The following is a 14,526-nucleotide window of genomic DNA, read 5'->3' as shown; positions in this document are numbered from 1 at the left end:
TTGACATTTCAGTCCGAGACGCTTCAGCGGGACTCTGCTGAAGGGCCTCGGCCCGAAACCTTGACCGTACACTTTTTGTGTGTGTTGCCTACTATAAAGACCATAGTTTCTTGCAGAAATCTGTGATCACTCCACAAATTTGTTCCTCTAAATCATGCAGACTGTTGGGTAGTCTGTAATATAGCTCCATTAACATGGTCATACCTTTCTTATTCCTCAGTTCCACCCATAACGCTTCAATAGCCAAGTTCTCCAGTCTGTCCTGACTGAGCACAACCATGACATTTTCCCTGACTAATGCCACCTCTCCTCCTTTAACCCCTTTCTCTGCCACGTCTAAATCAATGGAATACTCAAAGTACAGACTGGCCAATGTCTAATAAAGGATGTGTGTAGCATCGCATCCTTGCTTTTTCATATATACTAGATCTCTTGAAATAAATGCTAAACTTGCATTCAACACAATGTGTTAAACAGAAATGTTGAGCTACCAGACCTGTCCTTAATGCAATCTTCTTTCTTTAACAGCAACACCATAATTCCATGTACTGATCCAGGCTCTAAGTTCACCCTCCTTACACTTACTACCCAAGTGTTGAAATAAAACAACATCAGCCCATCAGTCCCACCAGGTTTATTATCCTTGTTGTCTTTCCTTTCAGACTTACTTGTCAAACAAACTAACTTTGTTGCCCACAACTCCACCACCTGCTGCTGTGGTTCCCATCTTTCTGCCATTCTAGTTTACACTCGCCCAAGTAGCACTAGTAAACCTCCTGCTGAAGATATTGGTTACCCTCCAGTTCAGATGCAAAGTGTTAGGTGCCTGGAATACACTGCCCAAAGGGACATGGATATGGATTAGTTTAATTGGCAATCTAAATAATTTATTTGGTTCGGCATAACATTATGGGCCGAGAACCTGTTCCTGGGCTGTAGTGTTCCATGTTCAATACCAAACTCTGTACAGGTCCCAACTGCCCTGCAAGAGAACCCAATGATCCAAAACTTCAAACCTTCCCTTTTGCTCCTTACCCAGATGTTGAAATGCATTTTGTATCTATTTCTCACCTCACTGGTACGTGGCACAGGTAGTAATCCACAGATCACAACCCTGGAAGTCCTTTAAGTTTATGCCTATCTTCCTAAAATCCCTTTGCAGGTACTCATTAATGTTCCTGCCTATGGAGCACTGATCTGATGTGGACTCCTGTAAATGACACTATACTAAATCCAACTACTTCTAGACCAATCACCGCCAAATCAAAGTTTAAAGTAAATTTTACTCTACTTTCTGACCCATGTCAACTTCCCAGCCACCCTTCACCTAATGGCAGTGAATGTAGTTTACAGACAATTTCTACAGGAATCACAGACAAGAGGCCCAGAGCAAACATCACAGATTGGATGATGATGAAAAGTCCATACCTGCTGATCGGCGTGTACAGTGATCAGGTTGTTAGTCTGTGGATTGATGGCCATCGCAGTGGGAAGGTGGTTATAGACTGGAACATTGCAGTGATGCTGTGAGGAAAGAAGAAATTTTGGAACACATTGAGAAGGACTCAGTCATCGTATCTCAACATCTCAATCCTCCCTGACATACCACCCCCACTGAAGGGCCTGTTTCCAGGCTTTAGGATATATGACTATGACTAGAGGGCAGAACTTTGGTCTCATCTGTCCACAGAACATTGTCCCAGAAGTGTTGTGGAACATCCAGGTGGTCTTTTGTAAACTTGAGGCGTGCAGCAATGTTTTTTTCTTGAGAGCAGTGGTTTCCTCCGTGGTGTTCTTCATGAACAGAGATCTGAGCAAGTTCTAGAGATTTCTGCAGGTGTTTTGCTGTTACCTTGGGTTCTTTTACATCTCCTTCCGCATTGCAGGTTGTGCTCTTTACAGGATACCCACTCCTATGGAGAGCAGCAACAATACTGATTCTCCTCCATTTGTAGACAATTTCTCTTAATGTGGATTGATGAACACACAGGTTTTCAGAAATGCTTTTGTAGCCTTTTCCAGCTTGATGCATCTCTACAACCCTTCTTATAAGGTCCTCTGAAAGTTGTTTTATCGAGGCATGATGCATGGAAACATATCTTTCTTGAGAACAGCAGGCCCATCAGTAACCTGACTTTGTGCATCTTTTTCATAGGGCAGGGCACCTCCACAACCCACACCTCCAATCTCATCTCATTGATTTGAACACTTGACTCCAAATAGCTTTTGCAGAAGGCATCCCCAGAGGTTTTCATACTATATCCAACAAATACATGTAATATTGGATCATTTTTCCTCAATAAGTAGATGAACAAGTATAGTGTGTTTGTGTCATTATTTAATCAGGATTTTTTTTTTAAATCTAGTTTTAGGACTTGTATGAAGATCTGATCACAGTTTAGGTCATATTTATTCAGAAAGAGAGAAAATTCTAAAGGGTTCACAAACTTTCTGTATGTCCCCTCACAGAGAGTAGTAGTCATCATAGTAGTAGGTGGTTGTAATGAGCTGCCATGGGAAATCATGGAAACAGAAAAAACAATGTTTAAGAGGCATTTAAACTGACACAGGAACAGATAAGGAATGAAGGCAAATAGACTACAGAAAAGCAGATGTGATCAGTATGGACATTATGGGCTGAATGGCTGTTACTGTGCCATACAGAGACTTGGCTGGCACCAGGGCAGGAATGGATTCTCAATATTCCTGGATTTCAGTGCTTTAAAAGGGATAGAGGGGGGGAAAAGGGGAGGAGGGGTGGCATTACTGGTCAGGGATACTATTACAGCTACAGAAAGGGTGGGTAATGCAGCAGGATCCTCTTTTAAGTCAGTATGGGTGGAAGTCAGGAACAGGAAGGGAGCAGTTACTTTATTGGGAGTATTCTATAGGCCCCCTGGTAGCAGCAGAGATACAGAGGAGCAGATTGGGAGGCAGATATTGGAAAAGTGCAAAAATAACAGGGTTGTTATCATGGATGACTTTAACTTCCCTCATATTGATTGGCACCTGATTAGTTCCAAGGGTTTAGATGGGACAGAGTTTAAGTGTGTCCAGGATGGATTCCTGTCACAGTATGTGGACAGGCCGACCAGGGGGAATGTCATACTAGATCTAGTACTAGGTAATGAACCAGGTCAGGTCACAGATCTCTCAGTGGGTGAGCATCTGGGGGACAGTAACCACCGCTCCCCAGCCTTTAGCATTATCATGGAAAAGGATAGAATCAGAGAGGACAGGAAAATTTTTAATTGGGGAAAGGCAAATTATGAGGCTATAAGGCTAGAACTTGCGGGTGTGAATTGGGATGATGTTTTTGCAGGGAAATGTACTATGGACATGTGGTCCATGTTTAGAGATATTTTGTGGGATGTTAGGGATAAATTTGTCCCGGTGAGGAAGATAAAGATTGGTGGGGTGAAGGAACCATGGGTGACAAGTGAGGTGGAAAATCTAGTCAGGTGGAAGAAGGCAGCATACATGAGGTTTAGGAAGCAAGGATCAGATGGGTCTATTGAGGAATATAGGGAAGCAAGAAAGAAGCTTAAGAAGGGGCTGAGAAGAGCAAGAAGGGGGCATGAGAAGGCCTTGGTGAGTAGGGTAAAGGAAAACCCCAAGGCATTCTTCAATTATGTGAAGAAAAAAAGGATGACAGGAGTGAAGGTTGGACCAATTAGAGATAAAGGTGGGAAGATGTGCCTGGAGGCTGTGGAAGTGAGCGAGGTCCTCAATGAATACTTCTCTTCGGTATTCACCAATGAGAGGGAACTTGATGATGGTGAAGACAATATGAATAAGGTTGATGTTCTGGAGCATGTTGATATTAAGAGAGAGGAGGTGTTGGAGTTGTTAAAATACATTAGGACGGATAAGTCCCCGGGGCCTGACGGAATATTCCCCAGGCTCCTCCATGAGGCAAGAGAAGAGATTGCTGAGCCTCTGGCTAGGATCTTTATGTCCTCGTTGTCCACGGGAATGGTACCGGAGGATTGGAGGGAGGCGAATGTTGTCCCCTTGTTCAAAAAAGGTAGTAAGGATAGTCCAGGTAATTATAGACCAGTGAGCCTTACATCTGTGGTGGGAAAGCTGTTGGAAAAGATTCTTAGAGATAGGATCTATAGGCATTTAGAGAATCATGGTCTGATCAGGGACAGTCAGCATGGCTTTGTGAAGGCCAGATCGTGTCTAACAAGCCTGATAGAGTTCTTTGAGGTGGTGACCAGGCATATAGATGAGGGTAGTGCAGTGGATGTGATCTATATGGATTTTAGTAAGGCATTTGACAAGGTTCCACACGGTAGGCTTAATCAGAAAGTCAAAAAGCATGGCATCCAGGGAAGTTTGGCCAGGTGGATTCAGAATTGGCTTGCCTGCAGAAGGAAGACGGTCATGGTGGAGGGGGTACATTCAGATTGGAGGATTGTGACTAGTGGTGTCCCACAAGGAACTGTTCTGGGATCTCTACTTTTCGTGATTTTTATTAACGACCTGGATGTGGGGGTAGAAGGGTGGGTTGGCAAGTTTGCAGACGACACAAAGGTTGGTGGTGTTGTAGATAGTGTAGAGGATTGTCAAAGATTGCAGAGAGACATTGATGGGATGCAGAAGTGGGCTGAGAAGCGGCAGATGGAGTTCAACTCAGAGAAGTCTGTGATGGTACACTATAGAAGGACAAACTCCAAGGCAGAGTACAAAGTAAATGGCAGGATACTTGGTAGTGTGGAGGAGCAGAGGGATCTGGGGGTACGTGTCCACAGATCCCTGAAAGTTGCCTCACAGGTGGATAGGGTAGTTAAGAAAGCTTATGGGGTGTTAGCTTTCATAAGTCGAGGGATAGAGTTTAAGAGTCGCGAGGTAATGATGCAGCTCTATAAAATTCTGGTTAGGCCACAATTGGAGTACTGTGTCCAGTTCTGGTCACCTCACTATAAGAAGGATGTGGAAGCATTGGAAAGGGTACAGAGGAGATTGACCAGGATGCTGCCTGGTTTAGAGAGTATGGATTATGATCAGAGATTAGGGGACCTAGGGCTTTACTCTTTGGAGAGAAGGAGGATGAGAGGAGACATGATAGAGGTGTACAAGATAATAAGAGGAATAGATAGAGTGGATAGCCAGCGCCTCTTCCTCAGGGCACCACTGCTCAATACAAGAGGACATGGCTTTAAGGTAAGGGGTGAGAAGTTCAAGGGGGCTACTAGAGAAAGGTTTTTTTTACTCAGAGAGTGGTTGTGCGTGGAATGCACTGCCTGAGTCAGTGGTGGAGGCAGATACACTCGTGAAGTTTAAGAGACTACTAGACAGGTATATGGAGGAATTTAAGGTGGGGGGTTATATGGGAGGCAGGGTTTGAGGGTCGGCAGAACATTGTGGGCCGAAAGGCCTGTAATGTGCTGTACTATTCTATGTTCTATACTATTCTATGGTCCATGGTCAAGATCAGCCTCTTTCCTGAACCACACCAATATTTCCCCTTCACCCCACTGAACTCCTCCCATCACACGGTAATGCACCTTTTGTTGCGCTCCCAATATCTTCAGCTTCTCTCCTACCCAGACCCACCCATCCCACCAACACCTGCTTTTCTCCACCCCTTTCCATCATGCACTTTCCAAGAAATTCTAGTCTCTTACCTTTAACTCTGCAAGGTTGTAGATGTTGATTTCACAGCTGTAACTTGCAGCCGCCAGCCAGCTCCCATCTGCACTCACTGCCAAAAGACAGATGGGCTCACGGGAAACTACAGCAGGGGTTGGAACAAACCATGTTGAGAAAATTCTCTCATCCAGGATAATTTGGCACTCAGCCCCCCACCCTACCCCACCTTTCCTTAGGGTGACAAAATTTACAGGGACTTTGCCCCTGAGAAGTCAGGCCTAGTTTTCCCATCCACTGGACAATTACGTAATTACAAAAAGTAGCAGCAGCCAGTTTGTATACTTTGATCACATTGTTTCAACTCTAATCAATTTATTTTTACATTAGGCGTCCTGAGAATTACAGGCCAGCGAGTCTGACATCAGTGGTGGGGAAATTATTGGACCATAAGATATAGGAGCAGAATTAGGCCGTTTGGCCCATCAAGCCTGCTCAGCCATTTCATTACGGCCGATCCATTTCCTTCTCAGCCCCAGTCTGTAGCCTTCTGCCCATATCTCTTCATGTCCTGACTAAGAATCTATCAACCTCAGCCTTAAATATACCCAATGACTTGGCCTCCACAGCTGCCTGCGGCAATGAATTCCTCACATTCACCATTCTCTGGCTAAAGAAGTTCCTCCTCATCTCCATTATGGACATCCTCTATTTTGAGGCTGTATCGTCTAGTCTTAAGACTTCCCCGACCTTAGAAATCATCCTTTCCATATCTACACTATCATGGCATTTTAACATTCGATAGGTTTCAGTGCAGCCACACCCACCCAATACCTCTGAATAACAGTGAGTACAGTCCCAGAGCCATCAAATGCTCCTCATATGATAAGCCTTGCAATCCTGGAATAATTTTTCTGAACCTCCTTTGAACTCTCTCCAATGTCAGCACATCCCTTCTCAGATTAGGGGCGCAAACTGCTCTCTGTACTCTGACTATCAACAACATACAGAGGCCTGACTGATGCAATGAATGACGACGATGATTTCAGAAACATCGGAAGGCGCATCATCCTCTCCTCAACATTTGTCAGTGGACCGAGATACATGATGGAACGATGTCAGGACGCCATGATGTATATACGGAAGCATGGTAATGCCTCATTGTTGATTACAATGACATGCAATCCAAACTGGCCCGAAATCCGACAGCATCTTTTGTGGCATCAGCCACCAAATGATTGGCCAAATTTAATCGCGAGACTGTTTGACTTGAAGAGAAAGTTGTTTATGAAGTACCTCACTGGAACAGATGGTCTCTTTGATAGATGTATCGCTTACATTGTAATTGTCGAATACCAAAAGCGGGGTCTGCCTCATTTCCACTGTCTGCTGTGGCTCGATGAGGCATCCAAGCCAAGACCACAAGATTATGATAAATTCGTTCAAGCAGAAATACCAGACCCAAATGAAGATCCAGAGCTGCATGAATTGGTATGAAGCGCATGATACATGGTCCATATTGCACCACTAAACCACCGTGTTGGCAAAATGGTAGATGCAGTAAGAGGTACCCGAAGCCATTCATCGAGCACACAAGGTGTGGGGATGATTCATATCCTGCGTATAGGAGACGGTCTGTGCAAATGGGAAGATTCGAAGGTCATCAAGTAGGACGACAAAGTCGAACTACAACTTCTGAATGGGTGGTCCCCAATAATGCCCAACTATTAAAGCTGTTTAATTGTCATCTAAATGTAGAAATATGCTCATCTGTCAAGTCCATCAGATACGTCATCAAATATACCATGAAGGGGAGTGACAGGGCAATTTTTAGAGCGAATAGAGAAGACGAAATCACACAGTATTTGACAGGCAGATATATCAGGCCCTCTGAAGCTGTCGGATTGATACTTGGATTTCCAATTCACGAGAGGGAACCAGCTGTTGTTCGCCTTCAAGTGCACCTTCCCCAACAGCATCAAGTATTCTTTCGAGATAATGCTGCTGTTCATTTGAATAATGATATATCAAGAACCACTTAAACGGAATTCATGGATCTTTGCACTCGTGATGCATTTGCAGAACCCTGTACTATGCGGATATTCCCAGATTCTACACATGGACTAATAAGAGGTGGGAAAGAAGGAGAATGGGGAAAAGAGTTGAGGAGTACTCCGGCATTTTTGTAGCAAATGTTCTGGGTTGAGTATATACCGTTTCTCCACAAAGTGGTGACCTCTACTATTTGAGATGACTTCTTCATCACAGAAAGGGACCAGTGTCTTTCCAATCATTGAAAACACATGATGGGGGGTCATCAAGGGAATGGCGGCGTAAGGAAAAGGTCTCTCGACAAAAAAGAAGGTAAACTGCCCCAAAATCGAATTTAGACAAATACTTAATATTGCATAACTATATTAATAAAAGGGGCAAGGATGATGTCTAAGAACAAGAATAAAAAGTCCGCTCCGAAGGCTGATAAACATAAAGAGACGCAGCAAGGCGACGGGCCTGGCTCCCCCACGGCAAGCCAGGACGGAGATAATGAGGGGGAATCGGTGACTCTGTCTTTGATTCTCGGAGAGATTCGCGAGCTCCGACAAGATAACAGCAAACAGCTGGAAGATATTAAAGGAGAAATAGTAAAAACTAACTCGCGGATAGAAGAAGCCGAAGCGAGGATTGTTGGAATTGAAGAGAAACTACAAGACGCCGAGGAAGTGATAGCAGAAATGCTGAAGCTACAAGACCAACTCCAGTGGAAACTAATAGATCAAGGCGGCCGCTCGAGAAGGGAAAATGTGAGGATCTACGGAGTTCCCGAAGGAACCGAAGGTAAACCCGGATTGATGATTCCCTTCATAGAGAAGCTGCTTAGAGAGAACCTTGATATACCGGCTGCAAAAGACCTACAGATAGAAAGGGCTCACCGCGCGTTGGCACCACAGCCCCCGGCAGGCGCCCAGCCCAGATCGATTCTGATCAGATTTCTCAGTTACAGAACGAAGGAAGAGGTGCTTAAAAGAGCATGGCAAAAGAAAGGTTTCATGTGGAACAACTGCAAAATCAGTTTAGACCACGACTACGCACCGGGGATTCTTGCCAGACGGAAGGAATATACGGAAACACGGACAGTCCTGAAGGAAAACAACATCAGATTCCAGACCCTGTATCCAGCTCGGCTGAGAGTCTTTTACGACGAAGGGACAAAAACTTACGCTACGGTGGAGGAGGCAACGTTGGACCTGGCGGACCGGGGACTACCTATTAAAGTTATCACCCAACCGGAGTCGCTACTGGAGAGGATTCGGCAGAAGTCGTGGCAGTTAGTGGGGCGAGGACGCTCCACTCGAACCAGAGTGTCAAACTACAAGGAAAAGCTGCAAATATTTAGACGCGAATGTACAGAGAATACAGATTAATTAAGAGAAATGACTGAAAAGAGTAAATCGGACTTAAAAGTAAAATGAAAACTGGTAACTGAAAATAAACTAGGCGGAATAACTTGAATGATAGCAATATGGTCGAGACATAAATAGGAGAAAATTCTCTATGATTATTCAAACTGCTGAGGGCCCTCTAACACAGGGTGAAGATAGAGGCTATCCCTCTGAACTGAGGCGGGTCGGTGCTCAGGCCTCACTGTGGGAAGTCGGGGAAAATTTTCAAATGTTATACGTTCAGAAATGTCTAGGGTGTGGTTATATGTCTTGGTTTACTGTTGAGAAGGGATTGCTTACTGTTTGGTTAGAAAAGGAGAGTGCTTTTTTTCTACTAGAGAAAAATGCAAACTGAATTGGTAAAAATAATTTCCTATAATGTTAATGGGGTTTTGAATCCAATTAAAAGAAATAAGATCATGTCTAAATTGAAAAAAGAGAGGGCACAAATAGCTTTCCTCCAGGAAACACATATGAGTCAATCTGAACATGGAAAATTAAAAAGAATGGGCTTTAAGCATGTATTTTATTCATCATATAAATTGAGTCACAAAAGAGGGGTAGCTACTTTAATATCAAGTACTCTTAATTATGAACATATTTCAGAGACTAGAGACAAAGAAGGACGGTTTGTAAAAATCACAGGAAGAAGGTACAGAAATAACATTGCTGAATGTTTATGCTCCTCCAGGTAGTGAATGGTCATTTTATAGACACATTTTTGACCTAATGGTCAGTTCTCGAGGGGTAGTAATTTGTGGAGGGGATTTTAATATTAGATTAAATCCTATATTAGATTCTTCAAGAATAGTTACTCAGAATAAACCTCTGACTCGGAAAGTGAATTCATTGATGGAGGAGTTGGGAATTATAGATGTCTGGAGGGAATTACACCCTACTAGTAAAGATTATACATATTACTCTTTCCCTCATTCAGCCTATTCAAGGATAGACTATTTCTTTATCTTTAATACTGAGCGAAATACATGTTAGTAGGGAAGTGGTGTTAGGTAAATTGAAGGGATTGAAGGCAGATAAATCCCCAGGGCCAGATGGTCTGCATCCCAGAGTGCTTAAGGAAGTGGCCCAAGAAATAGTGGATGCATTAGTGATAATTTTTCAAAACTCGTTAGATTCTGGACTAGTTCCTGAGGATTGGAGGGTGGCTAATGTAACCCCACTTTTTAAAAAAGGAGGGAGAGAGAAACCGGGGAATTATAGGCCGGTTAGCCTAACGTCGGTGGTGGGGAAACTGCTGGAGTCAGTTATCAAGGATGTGATAACAGCACATTTGGAAAGCGGTGAAATGATCGGACAAAGTCAGCATGGATTTGTGAAAGGAAAATCATGTCTGACGAATCTCATAGAATTTTTTGAGGATGTAACTAGTAGAGTGGATAGGGGAGAACCAGTGGATGTGGTATATTTGGATTTTCAAAAGGCTTTTGACAAGGTCCCACATAGGAGATTAGTGTGCAAACTTAAAGCACACGGTATTGGGGGTAAGGTATTGGTGTGGGTGGAGAATTGGTTAGCAGACAGGGAGCAAAGAGTGGGAATAAACGGGACCTTTTCAGAATGGCAGGCGGTGACTAGTGGGGTACCGCAAGGCTCAGTGCTGGGACCCCAGTTGTTTACAATATATATTAATGACTTGGATGAGGGAATTAAATGCAGCATCTCCAAGTTTGCGGATGACACGAAGCTGGGTGGCAGTGTTAGCAGTGAGGAGGATGCTAAGAGGATGCAGGGTGACTTGGATAGGTTGGGTGAGTGGGCAAACTCATGGCAGATGCAATTTAATGTGGATAAATGTGAAGTTATCCACTTTGGTGGCAAAAATAGGAAAACAGATTATTATCTGAATGGTGGCCGATTAGGAAAAGGGGAGGTGCAACGAGACCTGGGTGTCATTATACACCAGTCATTGAAAGTGGGCATGCAGGTACAGCAGGCGGTGAAAAAGGCGAACGGTATGCTGGCATTTATAGCGAGAGGATTCGAGTACAGGAGCAGGGAGGTACTACTGCAGTTGTACAAGGCCTTGGTGAGACCACACCTGGAGTATTGTGTGCAGTTTTGGTCCCCTAATCTGAGGAAAGACATCTTTGCCATAGAGGGAGTACAAAGAAGGTTCACCAGATTGATTCCTGGGATGGCAGGTCTTTCATATGAAGAAAGACTGGATGAACTGGGCTTGTACTCGTTGGAATTTAGAAGATTGAGGGGGGATCTGATTGAAACGTATAAGATCCTAAAGGGATTGGACAGGCTAGATGCAGGAAGATTGTTCCCGATGTTGGGGAGGTCTAGAACGAGGGGTCACAGTTTGAGGATAGAGGGGAAGCCTTTTAGGACCGAGGTTAGGAAAAACTTCTTCACACAGAGAGTGGTGAATCTGTGGAATTCTCTGCCACAGCAAACTGTTGAGGCCAGTTCATTAGCTATGTTTAAAAGGAAGTTAGATATGGCCCTTGTGGCTACAGGGGTCAGGGGGTATGGAGGGAAGGCTGGGTTCTGAGTTGGATGATCAGCCATGATCATAATAAATGGCGGTGCAGGCTCGAAGGGCCGAATGGCCTACTCCTGCACCTATTTTCTATGTTTCTATGTTTCTATGTTTCTAATACAGATAGACTCAGGATAAAAAACTGTAATATTGCAACAATTGATCTGTCGGATCATAGCCCAGTCTCTATGTCTCTAATCCTGGAAAGGAAAATGAGGAAAACACTATGGAGGCTAAACTCACATATACTTAATAACCCAAAAGTAATGGAGAGATTAAGGGGAGAAATCAAAGAATATCTAGACCTTAATGACACGGGAGAAACATCACCAGTGATTTTATGGGATACATTGAAAGCTGTACTGAGAGGGAAAATTATTTCCATTACTACTCACATGAAAATAATCAATGCACAAAAATTAGCAGACCTTCAAGGAAAATTAAAACAACTTCAAGTTGGAGATAGCAACAAAAGTAATTCAAATCGAAAACAGGAAATTAGGAAATTGCAAAGTGAAATTGATGATATTTATATGTTGGAAACTCAAAAGTAATTTTCTTTACCTGAGACAAAAGAATTATGAAGTAGGAGGTAAATCAGCTAGATTATTAGCATATAAATTACGAAAACAACAAGCAGACAATACAATTCATAAAATAAAGAATCCAAAGACAAAGCTTGTGGAGAGTACAATAGGGAAAATTCAAGAGAGTTTTGAAACGTATTATCGAGAGCTGTACTCCCAACCCCGGGCCCCCAATGAGCCCTATAATAGACAGTGTATTGAATTTTTTAGATCTACCTAAACTTACAGATTTACAAAATGAAAGTTTATTAGAACCAGTAACTGTCAAAGAACTGAACGTGGCCATCTCTAGGTTAAAGGCTGGAAAGTCCCCGGGTTCTGATGGGTTTACCTCAGAGTGGTACAAGTCCCTGAAGACACAGTTAGCCCCATTACTACTTAACACCTTTAATTGGATCTTGCAGAGAGGAGAAACTCCACCTTCCTGGAGAGAAGCGATTATTTCAGTTATTCCTAAAGAGGGTAAAGATAAACTAGAATGTGGCAATTATCGGCCAATTAGTGTTCTTAATTTAGATTACAAACTATTTACATCTATATTAGCGCGCAGATTGGAAAAGCTTTTACCTGGCCTAATCCATTTAGACCAGACTGGATTTATTCAACAAAGACAAACACAGGACAACATAAGGAGAACTCTGCACATATTAGAACAGGTTAATAAGAACGAGACAGAGACAATGGTAGTAGGATTGGACGCTGAGAAAGCTTTTGATTCGGTTAGTTGGGCATTCCTATACAGAGTGTTAGGAAGATTCGGCTTTCAAGAAAGGTTTATTAAAGTAATTCAGACTCTATATGACAGCCCAACAGCCCGAATTAAGAAAAATGGGGACCTCTCTGACTCCTTCATTTTAGAGAGAGGCACTAGACAGGGATGCCCAATTTCTCCTCTCCTTTTTGCGCTATATATTGAACCACTTGCCCAACTAATAAGACAGAGCGAAATCGTAAAAGGTATCAAGGTGGCAGGGATTGAACAGAAAGTGGCGTTATTCGCAGATGATGTTTTGGTCTATCTGAGTGAACCAGAAAAATCATTTATAGGATTGTTTACACTGTTGGATGACTTTGGGAAAATATCAGGTTATAAAATAAATGTAAAGAAAACGCAGGTTATGTCCCTAAATTATACACCATCCAAAAAATTGCAGGATACATACGATCTTAAGTGGGAAGCTAAATCATTAAAATATTTAGGAATAACCCTGCCGAAGGATCTTTCAACACTGTCACAGGTAAATTATGGGCCACTAATCTCAGAGATAAAAGCAGATATGCATAGATGGAATCTTATCCCCTTTTTAAGTTTAAATTCAAGGATAAATACTATATAAATGAATATTCTTCCTCGGTTATTATATCTTTTCCGTACTTTACCAGTGGAGGTGGATGATAATCAATTCAGGGAATGGGACAAATGGATTTCCCGCTTCATTTGGCAAGGAAGGAAACCTAGAATTCAATATAACACCTTACAGTTAGGGAAGGAAAGAGGAGGTATGGTTCTTCCTTGCCTGAGAAATTATTTTTATGCCTCACAGATAACCCCTCTGTTATATTGGTGTAATAGGGAATATAAGGCTAGATGGAAGGAAATAGAATTTGGATTAGTTGACAGTTTTCCTCTTCAGGCCTCAATAGCTGACAAAGGATTGATGGCCCAGTTGGAAAAATTTAATAATGCTTGGATAAATCTTACATTAAAAGTATGGCAGAAGGTGGTTAATTCATGTGGAATTAATAACATGCTAAAACTCTTTAGATGGTGTGCATATGATACCGAATTCCTTCCCAACAGAGGAGATAAAAGATTTGAGCTATGGATAAAGAAAGGTCTTACAACCTACCTCTCATTTATAGATAAAAGAGTATTACAAAGTTTCCAAATCCTGCAGGACAAACATGGCCTAGAACATAATGACTTTTTTAGGTACCTTCAAATACGAAACTATGTTAACCAGAGTTGTAGATATACAGACCTATCAACAGTAGAATTAGAATTTTTCAAGATTCTGAATTCGGCTTGCAGTTCAATACCTAGTAAATCAGTTTCTCGCCTATATAATGCACTCTCCAATACACTGTATACTAAAGAGAAGTGGGAGAAAGAAGCGGGGTTGGTACTTTCAGAGGAGGCTTGGGGGAAAATCTGCAGCTTTCAATGGTCCTCGACTAATTCTTTGACTTGGAGAGAACATTGTTGGAAAAACATTATAAGATACTTCAAGACCCCATATCAGGAAAAACATAAAGATACAAATGTGATGTGTTGGAGAAGGTGCGGCTCCAAGGAGGCAAATCATTTTCATATTTTCTGGGATTGCCCTAAATTAAGTCTATTTTGGGAAGGTATTCATAGAACATTAGTTAAGGTACTTAGGTCCCAGATACC

At 42.6% G+C, this 14,526-nt stretch overlaps 1 protein-coding gene across 1 annotated transcript in view; it reads right to left on the bottom strand.

The window, feature by feature from the left end:
- Window positions 1–14,526, bottom strand: part of utp4 (UTP4 small subunit processome component) — a 100,853-nt gene that overhangs the window by 33,873 nt on the left and 52,454 nt on the right. Inside the window, exons 12-13 of the mRNA XM_063067294.1 lie at window positions 5,634–5,740; window positions 1,429–1,524 (exon numbers count right to left, since the gene is read on the bottom strand). Coding sequence (XP_062923364.1) covers window positions 1,429–1,524; window positions 5,634–5,740 — 203 coding nt within the window. The remainder of the gene's footprint in view (window positions 1–1,428; window positions 1,525–5,633; window positions 5,741–14,526) is intronic.

The sequence above is a fragment of the Mobula hypostoma genome, chromosome 14 (genome assembly GCF_963921235.1).
Source record: "Mobula hypostoma chromosome 14, sMobHyp1.1, whole genome shotgun sequence".
NCBI classification, from domain to species: domain Eukaryota; kingdom Metazoa; phylum Chordata; class Chondrichthyes; order Myliobatiformes; family Myliobatidae; genus Mobula; species Mobula hypostoma.
The sequence above is the reverse complement of the archived record's forward strand: the minus strand, read 5'-3'. Positions and strand labels throughout refer to the sequence as shown.